This window comes from Lynx rufus, unplaced genomic scaffold (genome assembly GCF_022079265.1).
Source record: "Lynx rufus isolate CCGP_SWC_20201006 ecotype Redwood Valley unplaced genomic scaffold, mLynRuf1.p SCAF_21, whole genome shotgun sequence".
Classification (NCBI taxonomy): domain Eukaryota; kingdom Metazoa; phylum Chordata; class Mammalia; order Carnivora; family Felidae; genus Lynx; species Lynx rufus.
Genome location: NW_025814836.1, coordinates 16,780,116 through 16,801,260, shown reverse-complemented (window position 1 = coordinate 16,801,260; position 21,145 = coordinate 16,780,116). Strand labels below are relative to the sequence as shown.

Below are 21,145 nucleotides of genomic sequence, written 5' to 3'. Positions count from 1 at the left end.
AATTTACAATTTCACCAGCAGTGGACAAGGATTCCCTTTTCTCTGTGTCCTCGTCAACACTTGTTACCTCTTTTTGTTGATGGCCATTCTGAACTGGTGTGAGGTGACATCTCATTGTGGCTCTTACATGCATTTCCCTACTGAGTAGTGATGTTGAGCACCTTTTCATGTACCTGTTGGGTTGTTGTATATCTTTGGAGAGATGTCTGTTGAGGTCCTTTACTCATTTTTAATTTATTAAATAATTTCTTTTTTTGCTATTGAGTTATAGGAGTTCTTTGTATATTTTGGATATTAACTCCTTAAGAGATAATATTTGCAAATATTTTTTTCCCATTCTGTAGGTTGTCTTTTCACTTTGTTGATGGTTTCTTTTGCTGTGCAGAAGATAACTTATTTAGTTTTAAATGTTTATTTTGAGAGTGCGTGTGAGCGCATACACAAAGGGGAGGGGCAGAGAGAGAGGGAGAGAGAGAATCTCAGGCATTGCGGGGCTCCATCTCATGACCCTGGGATCATGACCTGAGCCAAAAGCAAGAATTGCATGCTTAATAGACTGTGAATCACCCAGGTGCCCCCCAGTCACTTGTATATTTTTGATTTTGTTGCTTGTGCTTTAGGTGTCATATCCAAAAAATTATTACCAACACTACTGTCAAGGAGCTTTATTTCTGTTTTCTTCTGGGAGTTTCACGGTTTTAGGTCTTAAATTTATGGTTTTAATTTATGTTTTGTATTAATTTTTGTTGAGTGGTGTAGCATATGGGTCCAATTTGATTCTTTTACATATGAATATCCAGTTATCCCAGTACCATTTGTTGAAGAGAGGGTCTATTCTCCCTTCATTTTTTTTTTTTTTTTTTTTTTTTTGCTTTCTTGTCAAATATTAGTTGATCGTGTATGCTTGGGTTTATTTCTGGGCTCTTACATTCTGTTCCGTTGGTCTGTTTGTTTAATGCCAGTATCCTACTGTTTTGATGCCTGTAGCTTTATAATTTGAAATCAGGAAGTGTGATGCCTCCAACTTTATTCTTCTTTCTCAAGATTTTTAAAAAAATTTGTATTTATTTTTGGCTCTTTGGGGTCCTCTGTGGTTTCATATAAATTTTAGGATTGCTTTTTCTCTTTCTGTAAAAAATGCCATGGGAATCTTGTTAGGGATTGTATTGACTCTATAGATGGTTTTTTTTTTTTTGTTTTTTTTTTTTTAAATTTTTTTTTCAACATTTATTTATTTTTGGGACAGAGAGAGACAGAGCATGAACGGGGGAGGGGCAGAGAGAGAGGGAGACACAGAATCGGAAACAGGCTCCAGGCTCTGAGCCATCAGCCCAGAGCCTGACGCGGGGCTCGAACTCACGGACCGCGAGATCGTGACCTGGCTGAAGTCGGACGCTTAACCGACTGCGCCACCCAGGCGCCCCTATAGATGGTTTTTGATAATACTGACATTTTAACAGTATTCTTCCAAGTTATGAATACCAAATACTTTTCCTTTTTTTTTTTTAAAGATTTTATTTTTAAGTAATTTCTACATCCAATGTGGGGCTTGAATATATAACCTCAAAATCAAGAGTCACATGCTCCACTGACTAAGCCAGCCAGGTGCCCACCCATTTGTGTAGTCTTTTATTCTTTTCATTAATGTCTTGCAGTTTTCAGAATAGAGATCTTTAACCTCCACAGTTAAATGTGTTCCTAAGTATTTTATTGTTGGTGATGCTATTGTAAGTGGGATCGATTTTCTTTTTTCAGAAAATTCATTTTTAGTGTATAAAAATAGGACTTATTTTTGTAGGTTAATTTTGTATCCTGCAACTTTAATGGATTCATTGATTAGATCCAACAACCTTTTGGTTGAGTCTTTAGGATTTTCTCCATGTAAAATCATGCCATCTGCAAATAGAAGCAATTTCACTTCTTTTTCAGTTACCTTATATTTCCTTTTGTTGCCTGATTGCTGTAGGTAGGACTTAAAGTACTGTGTTGAGGAGGAGCAGTGAGAGTGGGCACACTTGACTTGTGCCTGATCTTCTAGGAAAAGCTTTCTGCCTTTTCACCATTGAATATGATGTTAGCCTTTTTTTAAAAAACACCTTTTTTCCCTAAATATTATTTTAAGTCTGCTAAATATGACTTTCAAAAATAATTTAAAAAACACTTAGTCTTCCTTTCAAATCTATAGCTCATTTTGTGTAGGATTGGGGTACTAGTATCTCTTGCCTTGCATTTGATTCTTTTGTCTGGATATATTATGAGCCATTTAAGTGTTAAAAAGATTGATACTTATATAATGAGCAACTATGAACTCACCACTCAGCTTCAGTCATGTAACATCACCAATATTATTCTGTGATCACATCTGTCTCCCTCAGCCCCCAGAGGTAAGTGCAATTGTGAATTTGGTGTTTGTTTCTTTGGAGGTTTGGTTTTCATGCTTACTTGATTTTTTTTGTTGTTGTTGAAATTACACAAGTAGTTGATGGTTTCCATTAATATACTTGAAATAACTCATCCAACAGAGTAAACTGCTCTTTAAAATTTTTTTTTAACGTTTATTTATTTTTGAGACAGAGACAGAGCATGAGTGGGGGAGGGTCAGAGAGAGAGAGGGAGACACAGAATCTGAAACAGGCCCCAGGCTCTGCACTGTCAGCACAGAGCCCGACTCGGGGCTCGAACTCACGTACCGTGAGATCATGACCTGAGCCGAAGTTGGATGCTTAACCGGCTGAGCCACCCAGGCACCTCCATGAGTAAACCACTCTTAACAACATAGGTGGTGTTTTTTTTTTTTTTTTCCTTAAAAGGTATTGTGTGCACTGTTACATTTCTAGAGGTTGCTTCCCTCCACAAACACAAATCTACAGCTGCAGAAGGCATATACAAGGAAAGGTGTATTTTATTAGTTACGGTGAACATTTTGGAAATCTAAATATTCTCAGAAATATAGAAATATGGAAGTATATCAAGGATATCTGTGGCTTGTTTGTTAAGAGAACAATTTAAAAATAGTCTAAATGTCCCACTAATTGGGGACAGATTAAATAAAAGTAGAGTTTTCATAGTAACTGGGGCAATTTAAAGGGAGTGATGTAGCGTACATAAACACATACCTCGTTGTGGGTGTTGGTTTGGGACATTTCCATCACATCTGCAGTGATTCTTGCTTTTCAGCACAAAATGCTAACTGGACTATTAGCATTGGACTATTCTAGTTATCTTCAGCAGATGAATGCTGCTATTTGTGACTTCCTGTGTCTTTAAATTGGGAGTTGAATATTTTCTGTCTGGTTGTTGTTGGAATGTTTTGTGTTTCATGGCACTATATGGATCATACTAAGGTCTTGTGACAATTTTAGTTCGTGGTGATTGCCAAAATGAGATTTCAGCCTTAATCCCTTGTCTGGAGATAATATGCATTACAGTAATTAAAAAAACCATTAACTTCAAAAGTGTTTCAAAACGGTTGCATATTCTAGCAAAGTCAGTAAGTCCGCCTTTCCATTCTGTTCTCTAGCATGCATACTAGGCACAGCAAACGTCAAAGAAGACAGTTTAGCTCTCACATCTGTTAGGGAGGTCAACAAGTGACCAAATTACTTGCATAGGATGGACAAATGGGGAGGCAAAGAGCCACAGATGTTAACAACTGGGGCTTTGGAGTCTATCCCCTAGGCTGGGATGTGTCATTGCTAAAAGTAACGAGAGCCGGGGTGCCTGGGTGGCTCAGTCGGTTGAATGACCGACTTCGGCTCAGGTCATGATCTCACGGTTTGTGAGTTCGAGCCCCGTGTCGGGCTCTGTGCTGACAGCTCGGAGCCTGGAGCCTGCTTCCGATTCTGGGTCTCCCTCTGTCTCTGCCCCTCCCCCTCTCATGCTCTGTCTCTCTCTGTCTCAGAAATAAATAAACATTAAAAAAAAAAAAAAAAGTAATGAGAGCCAGTGGTTGATGCGCAGACTGAAATGAGGCTGCCTCTTTGAGTGGCCCGTGGGAGTAACTGCTCTGGCACAGTTGCTGTAGCAGAGTATCATGGAAGACTTAAAAGGTGCTGAGTTTAGGAATGGCGAGGGCACAAAGGATGTTTTCCTAGAGAAGGTAATAGCTGAGGCTTTAAGAATTGGAGTGGTGTTTGTCACAAGCAGAGATTGGAGGTGAGCGATCCTAGGACTCATTCTGTACTCAGTGGTTCAGTAAGGCTGGGGCAGTGGAGGGGAGGGGGAGGGGGAGGAATGGTTAAGCATTGAGTCCTGAGAACTTGACAGGTGGAGGCCAGGTTTCATCCGGCATGCTGAGACGTGATGGTACCAGCATCAGGCCCAGGGTGGGTGAGGGGAGGTGGCCAGCTGACTCCTCACCCTCCAGGTCTCTCTAAGCACTCGGGGCTTTGGCTGTGTAAGTGCAACCTCCAGGTATGTTCCTAATTCCCCTTCTAAGTGAAAAGTGATTTCTTTATAAACTCCTTGTAAGGAAATTCTGGAGCTGCCTCTGGACCTTTAAAACTGAGCAGATGGTGGAGGCAAAAGTAATAACGTTTCCAGCTACTGCCATGGATTGAATGGTTCTGACTCACTAATAATGAGCACTAGCTGGGAAGAACTTTGTGTTAGAAGGGAAATGTGAAATTGTGAAATTCTGAAAAGTCTAATGTTTGGATAAGGCCCCGACATTTATAGAGCGCTGCTGTCATAGGTGCCATTTGTCATAGCTGCCTCATGACCTTACAGAGGATGGCACAGGTTAAAAAGTGGCATAGGCTGAGATAGGCTCGAGGACTGAGACCCGAGCTGTGGATGCTGCAGCCTGCACTTTTTAGCTATACTGTCCAGCCTTCCTCTTTGTTTTCTTTGCTTGGTGGACTGCCTTATGCTTGGTCACAGGTGGAGGATAAGTGACTTCAGATGCTTTAGTCAGCTGGATCAGTCCGCCTTTACTGTTCCAAGGGCCAAGGAGTTAGTATAATGAGGCCTTGGAAGTGTGAATCACCTGTTAACAGGGATGCCTAACTAGTTTTGGACATTGTATAACATGGAAAAGGTTTACTTTTTGAGTCTCTTAAGGTTTTGAACCCTTGTGGTCAAATAGAATATGGACATTAGAGCCAGACTTGGGGGTTGGGATCCTTGCCCATCTCAGTTTTCTCATCCCTCACGTGGGGATAAAAATTCCCAATAGGGTGTTCTGGGAAATAAGCAAAATAATACATATAAAGTACTTAGAGTAAGGCCAGGCACCTATTAGATGATTAGGTAATTAATACATGGTTTTTCCCTTCTTTTCCCCTCCCCAGGCTAGGACACCTCCCCCCCCCCCCCCCCAACTGACTGCATCCTCATCTTAACTCAAAGGCGCCTTTGCTGTAATGCACTTACTGTGGATCATGTGGGATTTTGGAGGGTCAATCCCAGTTCCCAGTGTACTGCCCTGGTCATTGTGTGGACACATTTGTCAATTGATAGGCCCTAATTTCTAGTTGGGAAGATATAGTGGGTGTAAGTACGAAGCCTCCCTTCTTTAACCTTTTGGGCTTCATGCCACGTGCCCTTTATCTCCTGGTTGCTGAACTCAAGGCCCTTTGGGTTAAGTTACAGTTACTCTCGCTTCTGGGTTGCTGCTAGCCTCCCCTCCTATGCTTTAGCTCTAAGCAGAAGAGTTGAACTGGCCACCTTTTTCTGGAGTCCATCCAGTTGAGGGCTTTTCCTTTATTTATTTATTTTTATTTTTTAAAATATAATTTATTGTCAAATTGGGTAACATGCAGTGTTTACAGTGTGCTCTTGGTTTTGGGGGTAGATTCCCGTGGTTCATCGCTTGTATACAACACCCAGTGCTCATCCCATCAGGTGCCCTCCTCAATGCCCATCACCCATTTTTCCCTCTTCCCCACCCCCCATCAACCCTCAGTTTTTTCTCTGCATTTAAGAGTCTCTTATGGTTTGCCTCCCTCCCTCTCTGTAACTATTTTTTCCCCCTTCCCTTCCCCCATGGTCTTCTGTTAAGTTTCTCAAGATCTACATATGAGTGAAAACATATGATATCTGACTTTCTCTACCTGACTTATTTCACTTAGCGTAATACCCTCCAGTTCCATCCACGATGCTGCAAATGGCCAGATTTCATTCTTTCTCATTGTAGGGCTTTCCCTTTAAAGTGGCTTCACTGCTACCAGTGTGCCCCTGAATTGCTTTTTTACTGTTCGAAAATGGGCAGGGTATGTAGCCTACTCGGCTTCCAGGATTGATACTCAGTCTTCCCACAGCCTCTGGTGTTTGTGTTTTGTAGCTTCTGCTGTCATCTGCCTACTTAGGTCCCTCCCTCCTGAGGGGTGTTTGGAATGAGGAAGGGGTGGCATGTGTGGTAGCCCATAGCAGTCTTTATTGGTTTACGCTTTCACATCAGACTCAGAGTGCTCTTTTTGTTTATTTTTTTTCTGCTCTCAGCTCTGGAACTCACTGCTGGAGATTCCCAGGCAGGACCTCTGGTTGGGGTTAGTGGGTGTGTTTTCAATACAACTCCCCAAATTTGCACCTATTGTTGATAACCAGTGATTAGATAATTGCATCCAGATTGCATTCTTACTCTTTGGGGAACTTCGCTTTGGTTTTGTTTTGTTCTGTGTTGATTTTTTCTTTGAGTGTGGGGAATATTTGTCTTGAGGACGGAAAGACTGATACTGAACAAATAAGACTTAGTGGATCCTGACAGATTGACCTGGTTTCAAATTCTGCTTGTGTCATCTTGGGATACTTGCTTAATTATTTCTGGGTTTTAGTTTTTCCTTACCTGTCATTAAGGTTTCATTTTTCAGTTTTTCCTCATCTGAGTGAAGGAGAAAATAACATGCCCTTTTTGAGTTTAGTAAAAGAGCTAATCTATATAAATTAAGTGGTATATGGCATCATCTAAGCACTCAGGAAATGGTCGCTGCTAGGAATGTTTGGAACGATAATGACATTATTGGCAATATAAGAATGTAAAAGTGAATTTGAAGATTTTGATTTTGTATTACTAGAATTACTCTCTGCTGTCATTTTACCACTTTTTAAAAAAGATCTATGTGGAATTTTTAAAAAACAGATTTATGTGGCAGTTCTTATATCTTGTACTTTTTTTTTTTTTTAATTAAGTCACTCAGCATCTGAAGAGGCTTCGGGTTCAGACTCAGGCAGCCAGTCGGAGAGTGAGCAGGGCAGCGATCCAGGAAGTGGACATGGCAGTGAGTCAAATAGCAGTTCTGAATCTTCAGAGAGCCAGTCGGAATCTGAAAGTGAGTCGGCGGGTTCCAAATCCCAGCCAGTCCTTCCAGAAGCCAAAGAGAAGCCAGCCTCTAAGAAGGAACGGATAGCTGATGTGAAGAAGGTATCTACTTTGCTATACAGTGAAAATGTGCTGCTGGCTAGGACCAGCAAGCAGAACTTTATTTCACATGGAAAACTCATTAGTATATTCGGATAATGAAAACTACCACCACCTTTTGTAATAATATACTGTCTGTGGTTATAAAGATTGCTTTCTGTTCTACTCTTTGAATATAGTAGACGCAGGGCCATAAGGGAAATAATTACACGAACCATCAAATTACAGGGCAAAAAGACAAATTTTTATAGTTTTGGTTTTTAACATTTAAAAAAGGTAATAGTACTGAACACTACAGAGTGAATTACTGACAGATTATGGAATGTAGTTGTGGAGCTTAGTTATGGGTAATAACAGTTCAAGAATAAGAGCAATTTTTCTTCTCTGAAGGATGGAAGGAAAATACTTCTCATAGGAAAAAAAGTTACTTGCATCTAGGCAATATAGATTTTGTTTGCTTAACGGAGGAGTCTTGTAGCAAAGAATGCAAAAAGGCAAAAATTGAAGTGCATAGTGTCTTCTCGATGCACAAACTGGGATGCGTTCCTTTTGGGGAAAAATTAATGACTTGGCCTAATTAGTCACAAGAGCACAGCTTATCTTTTAAAATTCCATTTTGAGACAGTTAGGTGTGAATCACTGAAAATGCAAAAGAATATTCTTTTAGAAACTTAAAAGATGTCCTAATGAAAGTTTTATGCTAAATCAGTTTTTATTACTCTTAAGACAGAAATCTTCGTCTGAGCACTCAGATTTTTGTAGTAGTACGAATAACTTTTTAAATTACCTGCAGGTTCTACAGAATAGCTTTGATAGATGCTTCAACAGATGAAGCATCTGAAGCCGTTAGGGATAAGAAAATGAAAGCTGTCCTTGCTAATTCAGTCATCACCAGTGACTTAGACACTCAAGTATTGTACCTTGTCTACCTGCTCAGTGTGTCAGTGAACCTTTGACAAGTGGAAATGCAAAAACACCCTGCATGTAGATTACCACTGAGAGATTTTGCTCTGAGTATCACTAAACTCAGAAACTTACTCTCCAGGCTTGTAGCAGAAGGCTTTGCTTGGCAATCTTCAGAGGATAATGTCTGAGCCTGGTTTCCTCTACATCTAGACTGGGTATTCTTTTCAGAACACCACAACACACTTTTGAAGAAAGTATAATGGATAGAAAACGTCTGAATATAACTTTCTTCTGTGCAGTGAGGAATTCTTTACCTGAAAAGATAAAAGGAAACCATGGAAACTGTGACTTACATAGTGTTTAAAACTTCACTGAAATCTAGTTGACCGGGATTCTCAGCTGTTAACTATAAGACCGTGTGTATGTATGTATGTATGTATATATATATATACTTATATAATATTAACTTTTTTTAATCTTATATAAGTAGATAAAAGGGAATTAAGAAAGGAGAAATTATTACTAAGACTGAATTTCACAATACAAGTAAAGTTTCAGACAGAAATATTAAAATACATTTTAATTTAAAACTTTTTGAGGGAGAGTGTGTGTGCACGTGCAAGTTGGGTAGTGGGTAGAGGGAGGGGGGAAGGTCTTGAGCAGGTTCTGTGTTCTGCGCAGAGCCTGACGCTGGGTTGCATTTCAGGATCTTGAGATCATGAGCTGAGTCAAAATCAAGAGTTGGACACTTACCTGAGTCACCCAGGTGCTCCTGAAATACACTTTCAAAGTTAAGGCAATACATTCCAAGAAGTTAATAAGGTTAACAGGTGGATGGATGTACTAACTAGGTAGAATGATTGGATCGTGACTTTTTTTTTTTCAGTTTACTTATTTAGTTTTGAGAGAGAGAACAAGCAGGAGAGGGAGAGAGAGAGAGAATCCCAAGCAGGCTCTGTACTCTCAGTGCAGACCCTGATGCAGGACTCACCTCCAAACCATGAGCTCATGACCTAAGCTGACCAGGCCACCCAGGCGTCCTGATCAGATTGTGACTTTAATGATGCTATTCTAAAATGAGAACTTCTGAGGAAGGTTCTTTGTTTTCTGTGTATGGCGCAGTTTTTTTTTTTTTTTTTTAATTGAAGACTTGAATTAGATATCATAGCCTTCAAAAGGACAAAGATGAGCTCAGGATGATTTTAGTATGTGTGCATTACAGTATATCCTGTAATATAGTCTCAGCAGTTGAGCCTGAATGCCTAATATTTTAAAATGATAAAACGAACATACAGTGACACTTAAATGATTTAGCTACCCCAGTTAATAAAAGCTCCTTAAATACCTGTGTTGAGTAATTTTGTACCTTTAGCAGAAGTCCAAAAAGGGGTAAGAGTTGGGGTTGGTCAGGGTCAGCAGGGCTAGAGTAAACTTTTTTGTCTCCTTCCTTTCTCTGCCAGATTTGTTCAGTGTCCTGCTGCCTCGGTCACCCAGATTTCCTGCCAGTTGGTTATTCCTAACTCCTCCTGGTTGGACCTTTTGTCCTCCTGACTCTGAGATGATTCTAAGGCCATTATGGATTTGTCACCTTTATAAACTGGGAACACTGGGTTTCATGATTATGTTGGATTCTTGTTCTAAAGTGCCTTTTCCTGGAACATCTTGCTTGTTTTCTTTGGAGGCTTTGGTTTTATTCAGCCTACTTGGCACTTTTTTTTAAGGCACTGTTGATAATATCCTCCCTTGCCTTAGTGACATTCTGTCTTTTTGAATTGTCTTTCATCAGTTTTGTCTTTTTTGGGGTCCACTTTCTACATACTTCACGAGTCTCAGCCAGTGGCTTCTCCTGTGGCCTCACTTTCTAAATATTTTCATGACATTTGCTGTCACCTGTGTTTTGACAACAAGCCCACATTTCTAATCTTGGCTGTCAGGCATCTTTTCTACATGTTTAACTCCTATTAAACATCTTCATCTCAGTGTTCCACAATCCATCCAAATTCATTTTGCCGCTGTGTGACTGATTTCATTAGAAAAACACATGGTATGCTTGGTGTGAGTTATCTTTGGGAAAGAGAGTGAGATTGGGGGATTAGACTGTTATCGTTAGAGGTTGGAAGGGTCTTTTACATTTTTTCTATAGATTTGTTGATTTGCATCTTTTAAATAAGATGATGTTGATATATATTGAGAAAAAAATTTCTCTTCAACTAATCTCTCCTTTCAACTTCATTTATATATTTCTATTACCAGCGAGGATTGTAACTAAAAATCAAGTCCTAAAGGTTAAGGGTAATTACTGCTGGAGAATACAGGGTACAGAGACAGGGATCAGTGTACAGATGAGACAGTGGTTCTCATCTGAGAGCATCTAGCTAAGTGTTGGAAATGCCTAATTTGCGTACATCTGGCACGTTACACATTCCGAGGCAGTAGAGGAAATGTACAAATAGATGGTTGGAGCCCTGCTTGGTTTCTGATTTCCCAGATGGGTCAGTGTGTGGACATCGCTGATACTGGAAAGCATTAGGGACTTAAAATTCATCAGTAAAGATTTTGTCTTTAGCAGGAGCCTTGCCATATTATCCAATTGTAAGTTTATATTTTCATGACGAGTATGTAGTGTGCCATGTAGTTTAAGAGCCATTCAGTAAAGAAGAGGCATTGTTAAGCTTCAGTGTGTTTCAGAATAATAAAGATGGTACTTTATTGTCTCATAAACAAAACTGACACAAAATACCCTTTAGACATTTAGTTACTTGAATTTTCTTAAATTGAAATACATGTTCCAGTAATGAAAATAGTAAATCAAAAAGGATTCACTCATGGTCTATTAATTTTACAGATGTGGGAAGAATATCCTGATGTTTATGGGGTTAGGCGGTCAAACCGAAGCAGACAAGAACCATCACGATTTAATATTAAGGAGGAGGTAAGAAAAAGACATGCTTTAAGGGGATACATTTAAACTCCTTATCTTACCTCATCCTTTTTGACTCTGGTATATGCTACCATTGACATGACTGAACTTGTTGCCTTGGAGTTAAGTGACTCTAATGTGAGCTTTCTCACCTTAATATGGCAAGGAAAACCACAGGTGGCTTTTAAAGGAAGAAACTTACCAGGAAGATTGTGTCATAATGAATGTCTTAGTAGAGTATTGTACAGATTGGCTTCAAATTTTTGTTTTTATTTATTTTTTTTAAGGCTTCCAAGTTTCAAGTGAAATTGATTATCATAAGAAGTTTACCTTTTAAAATACCTAATTTCTAAATCTACATTTTGTAAAATGAGTCATTGCTTGGTAAACAAATGTAATAGTGGAAGTTGTTTCAGATTTATTTCTGAGAAAGGAAGGAAAATTTGCTCAAATACTGCATTTTAACTAATTCAAATTTGCTTTCTCTTTTTAGTGTGCAGTATAAAATAGTTCACACATTTAGTCTGATCTAATTGTGAGAGATTGAGTAGCTTGTTTTTTAAAATTGGTAATTACTGGGTTCTATTGTTTCTATAGAATAGACTTTTCTCACCTTTCTCAGTTCATGTGGTATTTTTGTCAATTCTTACCTCTGTAGTAGGTGTATAGACCACATTCTGAAGAGGTGCTCTTTTGTGCCTCAGTGAGATGTCCCCTTTCTGTATTCTTTTTTTTTTTTTTTTTTAATTTTTTTAACGTTTATTTTTTTAAAAATTTTTTTTTTTTTTTAACGTTTATTTATTTTTGAGACAGAGAGAGACAGAACATGAACGGGGGAGGGTCACAGAGAGAGGGAGACACAGAATCTGAAACAGGCTCCAGGCTCTGAGCTGTCAGCACAGAGCCCGACGCGGGGCTCGAACCCACGGACCGTGAGATCATGACCTGAGCTGAAGTCGGATGCTTAACCGACCGAGCCACCCAGGCGCCCCATAACGTTTATTTATTTTTGAGAGAGAGAGACAGAGCATGAACGGGGAAGGGTCAGAGAGAGGGAGACACAGAATCCGAAACAGGCTCCAGGCTCCAAGCTGTCAGCACAGAGCCCAACGCGGGGCTCGAACTCACAGACCGAGAGATCATGACCTGAGCCGAAGTCGGCCGCTCAACTGACTGAGCCACCCAGGCGCCCCCCCTTTCTGTATTCTTAAGAGGACTTTGCTTAACCAGCTGAGCCACCCAGGCACTCCCCCTCCCCCCTTAAAAAAAAATTTTTTTTTTAATGCTTATTTTTGAGAGAGAGAGAGAGAGAAGGACTTTGCTATTCTTAAGTATGTAGCCTTCTTCTGATGAAAGTTAATAGTCAGAGGTTAGTGAGTTGGAGGTGGGTTTTGGTAAGCATATTTTAAAAATCTAATTGACTGTAACATCCACATTGCCTTTATGGTGTTTTATTTTGAATGACCTCTCAGCTGGTTTGCCCGAGTTTTCTTTTTCCACAGTGTCTAGGACAGGGTTGCTGAGCCATGTTTGTTACAACCGGTCACGTAGTTGTGTCCGTTCTTTCCTCTTTTATACGTCCATTAACACATTCTCTGTAGGGCACAAGACAGCAATAGAAATAGTTTCCCTAATTTTGGGGGAAAAGAGACATTTGAATGTTTCTGACTATAAACCTTCCTTGGTCTAGTGCTGTCAGCAGGGCACTGTTGGCTCATGATTGAACATGCTCTGTAATGAGTCTAAAATGGGACAAATCAGCAGTCACCACCTTTAATGACACACTAAATGTTGTGGCATTTCACATGATATTCTGGATCTGTAGTATCACGTTTGGTTGCCACTAACATGTAGCTTTTAAAGTTTTTAATTAAAATAAAATGAAAGATTCTGTTCCTTAGCCACACTAGCCATGTTTCAGAGGCTCAGTAGTCACATGTGGCTGCTGGCCACTAGATTGTTCCCTGCAGATACAGAACATTTCCATCATCACAGAGAATTTTATTGGACTGAGCCCTTGTAGAAGTCAAGCTGAGGGAGGGTTTCCCGGTGTTAGAGGTAACTCTGTCATTACAGACAAATTAATTTTCAAAGGAAAAGAAGAGTGAGCACGATCAAACACAGGTTTCTTTTGTCTGAAAGCTCACATTGGATAATGTTATTATTGAGTAGATTGTGGAAGCAGGGGATCGTGTTGTCCCTATGAACTGTGAATTAAAGTCTGTAATCATTTTTCCCCTCTCACACACTGAAGGCAAGTAGCGGGTCTGAGAGTGGGAGCCCAAAAAGAAGAGGCCAGAGGCAGCTGAAGAAACAGTAAGTCTTTCATGGGGCAGTTACTTCCCCCAGGGGTTTTGAACATGTCAGCTTCTCTGGGGCTCCCTTCTCTGTGTGGTCGTCCGTCCCGGGTCCCGGAGTCTGCTTCTTCTCTTGCTGTCTTGGGTTGCAGTCCGTCACGACCCACTGATGCCGCAGCCCTCAAAGCTCAGGGTTGCATGTGTTCCCATGTGCTTGGACTACTTCTTAGGGCAAACCCCAGCTTGTTCCATTTGGTTAGCCTGATTAGCACAATTGTGTTTTTCTTAAAAATGTGCACCAGTTCTATTCTGGTTGAGCAAGGAACAAATTTAGATTTGCTCTTTTTTCTTGTAATTTGTTCTTTGTGTGGGTGTGGCAACATTATATTTGTTGGACTGACACCCAATTTAGTATTAAATTTCAAAGTGTTATTACTGTATAATTTTAATACTGCAGTCTACAAACCAGAAAATTTTAATTCTTGGGCTTAACATGACATTCCTTTAGAACGTAGATTATATATTCATTATTTTAAAAATTCACAAGTTCTACTTAATTAAGGTGAAAAAAATTTGTTTTGTTTTGGGTTTTTTTGGAATTAAAAAAATTACTTTTGGAGAGTGTCTGGATCTTTTTGACAGTCTAAATTCTATAGCCCACCTCTTGAGGAGCTTCATTTGAAAATGTAGCTATTGAAAACTTGGCAGACAAATTCAGGGGTTTCTCATGGTAAACGATTGTCCATGGTACCTATTAAAATAGAGCCCCAGTTATATGTATTTTCTGTTCTCAAATAGTAATTTTAGAATTAGTAATTAGAATTAGTAATTAGTAATAGAATTACTAATTAGTAATCTTTAGTAAGTATTTGGCCTAAGGCAAAGGAGCTTGAATTTTTTAAACCCATGTACTCATCTTCAAAATAGAGTAATACTCATTCTGCCAAGCTAACAAGGTTATTGGGAACGGTGTTAGGAAAAGTTGAGTATTTAGTATGTCCTCTCCAGAGCACATACACTTTTCATTTGTGTTTGAAATATTTGTTAGAGTTGGAGGAAAAACTGTAGGCAAGCCTGCACTTCTTGGCATCTTAGAAGGCTTTTTTCTACCCCATTCCTTGGCCTGCGTGGGAAATTATTCTGATCTGATGGCCTTTTGGGGGCTTTCGGGAAGTCTGTGCATGTGTTCTTTCCTCTACCATCTGGCTATGTTCTTCTGGTCTCCTGACTGGGATCTAAATGGTGCTGTGCTTGAAAACCTCCAGTTTCTACTTAAATGGCGTCTGGGTGTGCAGAAGCGCACTGGCCCCTGTGCTCACTTTCCTTCTGTCAATCCTAGACGTCTCTAAAGTTGACCGTTCTTAGAGGCCTTCTTTCCCTGAGTAGAACCTCTTCGTTCCTTGCAGGGGGTTGTATCTTCTGTAAGTGCCCTTCCTTTCCCCGGCCTCTTCCCTAGGAACTTAGCCAGAGCTGGGGGAGTTCTCTTCCTGTTTATTTGGGCCCTGGGCTGGCCTCGCTTCCTGCTATCCTCTGGGCAGCAGGTGAGTACTGGGGCTTATAGGGAGCTCTTTTCCTGAGTCCGTTTAATTATAATTAGTAGGAGGAGGTGCAGTAGGTGCTGGCACTCCTGCTGCAAAGCCTCAGCACTAACGGCGGCCTGTGTGATGTGAGCAAGCATAACAGGACCTAGTGTGTGGGCATGTAGATTTCAGGATTGAGAGACTCAAAGGGGGCAGAGATTTTGAAGTATTAGCACAAGGAAAGGTTTTTCTGAAACGCTGCGTGCTGTACCACAGATTTTGAAGTTTTTAAAAAGCTATTTTTTTAAACTTTTTAAAAATTCAAAGTTTAAAAATGTTGTAAGAATAAAGCTGTAGTACAAAGACTGCCTGTGTATTTTGCCCAGATTTACCATTGGTTACCACTTTTGCCTCATTTGTTTTTATTGTTGTGAGTGCTTTCTTTGTAAATATTTATGTATGCATGCATATAATATTTTTTCTGAACCACTTAAGACTAAGATTGACACACATCATGGCCTTTTACCCCTAAATACTGAAGTGTGGATTTCCTAAGAATAAGGATACTCTGTTTCTTAAGCACAGGATAGTTTTACTACAAATAGATTTAACATTGCTAACATAGTTTTGTCTAATCCATATCCCCATTTTGTTACTTGACCCAGGAATGTCTTTTATAACATTTCCCACCTCCACTGCAGGAGGATCTAGGATTAGATCCTGTATTAGTGGTCTTTCACAGCCCTTCTGTGCTCTTATGACGTTGGCATCTTTGAAGAATACAGTCTTACAAGGGAATAACTCCCCAGAGTCATAAAGTAAGTTAGCATTTAAAAAATTTAGAAGCTATAGAGCATAATGTTTCTGCACGATATTGAGACCATTTTTCAAGTTGGCAGTGTTGAAAATTTGAGGGATGATGCTTAAGAATTCAGAGCTTTAGATTTTTTTTTTTTTTTGAGAAAATCTGTCAGTACTGGTTCTCATAACAAGTGGTCTTTGTAATCTTCAGATAGACTGGGAGTTCTCTGTTTTGACTCCATTTACAGTCCTTACCTGGCCCGAGTGGGTACTGGAGATTGTAACTCCTGACCTAGTCATGCTAACCAATAATTTTTCAAATTTTATTTGACCCACTCGTGCTGTTTTGATTATTCAGCCCTTTCCCATGCAGTACTTCTTAATATTGTCCAAATTTGTGAAATGTAGAGGACCTATGCTGGCTCATTATGGTACCATCAGTTTTTCAAGCCACTCTAGAATGGTTCCAGAACATCTTCTCCCAACTGGAATGAAAAAAAAAAATGTGTTAGCCGTAAATCACTTGGAAGTTTTTCTTCTGGGACCATAGTTATTTTTTTCTTTCCAGTTCTTTGAATTGTAACTGTCAGAAACTTGTGACACAGTGGAGAATTTGCCCCAGAGTTTTCTTTTTCATTGAAACTTGCTCCTGAAAGGCATTCTCTCTGGGAAAATGTACTGAAAATCAGTGAAGTTTAAGCAGTTCTTTCCCTCTTTTCATGATCTGCCTTATAAAGTGGAGGAGAAAGGAATCCTCTTCTGGGCTCTTAGAGATAGTTAGTAGGAAGCCTCAGTGACTCTTGGCCAGAATTTAGGCCCATTTTATTTACAAAGGAATTTTACAGTTATTTAGATTTGATTTCTGTCTTAGGGTTTGTGTTCTGCCAGCCACCTTTTTCCAATAAAGGAAGAAAACCATACTTCGTTAGCTTGCATTCTGACTTTTTCATATCTGTTTACATTGCCGTGGGGCCTCAGTGGCCAGACCTTGGTATTTTTATCCCTAGTCCCCAAAATTTTGGTAAAAATTCCATTGATTCTCTCCTAGGGAATTCTGCTGATGCCCTCTTAGAGCTGGATCTGGCAATTCACATCTCCTATAACATATGAAAAAATTTTTAATCACAACCTTATATTTTAGACAACTCCTCTTTGTAGCCTGACATATACATATGGCTTAGTCAGGGAGTCGTGCTCATAAAGTTTGCATTATATAGAAGAAGCCAGTGATCTGGGAGAGCCCTGTACATCTACAGAGTTGGGAAGTAATCGTTTTATAATGATCACTCTTTTTACCTTCCCTTTATACAAAGTGACTTAGTATTGCTGATCTAACTTTTCCCTCTGTTCTTGAAAGTTAAAACAAAATTTAAAATAATCCAGCCAGTTTCAGATACACATGCATGCTAACTCATTTAGGCCTTCTAAGCCTTCTGTTGTTCAGATCCTCCCAGAATGTGTAAGTCTGACTTTTCCTGATTTTGTGGTCTTCAGTGGATTGTCACTGAGAGGAGGAGGGCTGTAGGTTTGACACGTAATGGCAAACACCTTGTTCTCACTGGGTTTTAGTTTCCTTCTTTAGGAGGAGGACTTTGAACTAGTTGATTTGCTCAGTTTTTGTGCATTCTGATACTAGAAGTTTCTGAATCTTCCTGGCTGTCCATAAGTCTGTATACCTCCAATTTAACTGGAGGACTCTAGCCTCAACACTGATTCTGTCAGTTTACTGCCACCTTAGTTCCATAAAGTCATAGAAGTGGACCTCATTAAGTGCCCTGATTTAGATTCTTAATTCCTGTGGAGTTCCGTAAATTACAACTAATATTTGTGCATCTTTCTCATCTGATCTGCTCTCCCTCACATCTTAATTGTTCATGTTCTTTCAAGCTTGTTAACTGTGAAACCACTTCTCTCCAGTTTGACTATGTGTGTCCCTCCTGAGAGCCAAACTGTTCTCCCAAAGGAGACTGCAGTCTCATGTGCCAGTCTTCTAGTGCCTGGAGACATCTTCTTTCTTCCTTCCTGGCCGTCCCCGTCTATTCGTTTGGTTCCTTAGCAAACATTTGTTGTGCTAGGTTCTAGGGAGGGGGACTAACATGCCTAGAGTTTAGTTAGATATAAGGAATTCTTTGTTTAAAAAGGGACCTGCGAGGATATTATGCAATATTAATAGGCCTTGGTGTCTCAGCAGTCTGTGTCCAAAAGAAAAGTACCCTACCTGTTTGTTAGGCTGATACGGTTCATTCTTTAATTATTTCTTTCCTCAACAAAGAAGTAGCTCCATTTGCTTGCCTTTGTGCTGAACTCTGGTACAAAGATGAAGACAAGTGGCCCTGCCTCGTAGAAGCAGTCACTTACTCGAAGGGAAACCGATATGAAACCAACAGTGCTAGTAGAACTTGAGTAATGTACATAAAAGTGCTGTACTGCCTTTTCATGCTTCCTAAAGTAGGGTGGTTCCTGGACTTTTTAGGAGGATTCTTAGGAATCTGTAGATAAGCCACCTTCTTGCAGTAAGCTCCTGCTATTCCTTTGACCTGTTCTCCCATGAAGAATATTGACTTGACTTTGATTCTGTGACAGTTGTCTTCAGCATAATCTTATTTCCTATGCATAGACCCAGAGGCACAGTGGTAGTTGTTTTATAAAACCTCAGATACTTGCCTGTGAGTTTTTTTTTTTTTCCCCTAGATATTTCATGCTCAGTGACTATTATGTGTTCTCTCCTTCTTCCCTAGAAATGAGCTAAGTCCCACGTTTGGTCTTTAAACCTCAAAAACTCTTTGGGGTGGTAGGAGAGAGCTATAAGGTACGGCTCTTTAAAGCCTTCTAAGATCTCAAGGAGCAAAGGAACACCTACTGTATCTAATAATTATTAAGAATTACATCTTTGGCTGAATAGATTATTTAGTAAGTGGTAGGTTTATCACTGAAAAATAGTTTTAGAGACTTTTATCGAATATATTTTAAAGATGTTAGCATGTCTAGTATTATAGTAGTTTTAAAAGAAGTTTCTAACCAGTATTAGAATTTATTAAGATTCACATCATCTGTGAATTTGTTAAGATAAACATTTTTAGGCTTCATATTAGACCTGCTAAATCAGAAACTGTGGCACTCGTCCAGAAATTTGTTTTAACAAGTTCTTCAGGTGGTTCTGATCATCTTACATTTGAGAACCACTGGTCTAGTATATATTACGACTTCAATCTGTTCAATGGTAGTGGTAAATAAAAATAGAGTAGAAGAGATTTAACAGCTTTTTTTTTCCAGAATAGTTTAAAAAATACTTTCTTCATTTCCATTTTCATTTATTTTTGTCACCAGAGAAAAAATAGGCATAGATATTACACAGTCTAGGAAGGAACATAGCCAGAGTTTAAATAGAGCTAGAATAAACCTTTTTTAGCCATAATACCTAAAATATACATGTTCTGCCTTTTGGAGAATCCTATTGAAATTGGTTTTGTCAGATTCTTCAAACTAAACAATCCTGAGGAGTTCATTTAGAAAAAAACCATTTTGCTTTGCTTTTGATCACAGAGAAAAATGGAAACGGGAGCCCTCAGAAGATGAACAGGAACAAGGCACCAGTGCAGAGAGCGAACCAGAGCAGAAAAAAGTGAAAGCCAGAAGACCTGTCCCCAGAAGGTGCAGTGTTTGCTTGAACATCTCTGCTTCTGGTGGAGCTTAGTTTGTGTTAGTTTGAGAAGGATGGTACAGTGGTAGAATGATGGCCTACGGTGTGCTGTGATTCAGGGCTTTGGAAGTCTTGGGCTCGCTTCTTGCTAGGCTTCCTCGTTAGCAAGTGATTAGGTGATGAGGATGCTTACATTTGACTGTGGGTGTTTGCATGGTGTGTCGTGTAGAGCGAAGCTTCTGTTTCTTACTCCCCGACTTACTAGTTACGAGGGGTGAACGTATCTTCTGCTTTTAAAAAAAGCTCCCTGTGTATTGGAGTAGTATGCAGGCTTTTTGGGGGAAGAACTAATTCCTAAGTTTAAAACACTGTTTGGTTGAAAGCATGCTTCACTGTTTCTTACCTTGTTCTTGGAATCTGACATTAAGCAGAGAATCTGATTGTGCAGGGAAAGAAGTAGGCCGAGGTCGCAGGGAACTTTGGTAATTAAAAAAAAAAAAATGTTTATTTGTTTTGAGAGGTGGGGCGATGGGCAGAGAAAGAGGGAGAGAGAGAATTCCAAGCAGGCTCCGTGCTGTCAGCACAGAGCCTGATGTGGGGCTTGATCTCAAACAAACCATGAGACCATGACCTGAGACAAAATCAAGAGTTGGATGCTTAAGTGATCTGAGCCACCCAGGTGCCCTGAAACTTTGGTAATTTCATTAGCTGGCTGGCAATGTAAGGTACTCATGTTGGGGAAAGGAGGGCAGGAGGCAGAGATCTCAGGGGAATTTTCCTCCTTGCAGTATTGCTTAGGATGGGGGTTGACAAGCTGTTGCCTTTGGGCCACATCCCACTCAATCACCTATTTCTGGATGGCCTGTGAGCTAAGTATAGCATTTAGAGATAAACATTTATAGTTTGATGATAGGCAACACTAAATTTGAACCTCAGTTCAGTGAAATGTTATCCCTTCAAAAAGAATTCAGTTCTTATCATTAGGTGTGTAGCCCATAAATCCTGTGATGATTATTTCATTTTGAGTTTTGTCAGTAAAAATTATGTGAAAATTTATTTTTTCTTGTTAAGTAAGTGCCTGCATAGTGGCCTCAATTTTGTGTCTTGTCTGGGAAAGCCAACAGTATTTGTGCTCTGGACTTTTGCAGCCAACATTTGCCTACCTCTGAGTTAGGACACTACACTGGCCCACCACGCTGGCAGGGAAATTTGTCAACTTAGTTTGGTCACAGGACTGGAAAGCCACTTCAGCTTTTTCTTCTAGAGTTTACCTGTCATTTATTGAATCCCTGATCATCTCTCTGTAGTGTTGCTTATGGAAGGTGTGAGAGAAACAGATAAGATTGTGAGTTTCCATCTGTCTCTTTCTCTTGTTTTCACCTTTTTACCACTGGTAGAGTATTTCGGGATTTCCTTACGGGAGTGCCTAGGCTGCGGTTCTCAGTCCTGGCTGTGTGTGAGTTCCCTTGGGTGGCCATCTCCTTAGTCTGTGTGGCAGGGTGTGGTTTCTCAGATAGTCTTCCAGATATATTTTGTACATGTCACACACACAAATATGCGTGTAGTTATTTTTTGTCTTTTGTTCCTTTTATGCAGATAGCATTTCATGCATCTTGTTCTGCATTTAAAAAATATATATATATATATTTTAACATTTATTTATTATTGAGAGACAGAGAGACACAGAATGTGAGCAGGGGAGGG

The 21,145-nt window shown here is 39.7% G+C and overlaps 1 protein-coding gene across 4 annotated transcripts in view; it reads left to right on the top strand.

The window, feature by feature from the left end:
• The window catches only part of CHD2 (chromodomain helicase DNA binding protein 2), a 124,220-nt gene that overhangs the window by 15,880 nt on the left and 87,195 nt on the right, over positions 1-21,145 (top strand). For 3 of the 4 annotated variants that reach the window (XM_047086609.1, XM_047086611.1, XM_047086608.1), the window contains 4 exons: positions 7,129-7,360; positions 11,109-11,195; positions 13,438-13,499; positions 19,345-19,452. In XM_047086609.1, the coding sequence (XP_046942565.1) occupies positions 7,129-7,360; positions 11,109-11,195; positions 13,438-13,499; positions 19,345-19,452 (489 nt within the window). The remainder of the gene's footprint in view (positions 1-7,128; positions 7,361-11,108; positions 11,196-13,437; positions 13,500-19,344; positions 19,453-21,145) is intronic. The other variant, XM_047086610.1, reaches the window with a different exon arrangement.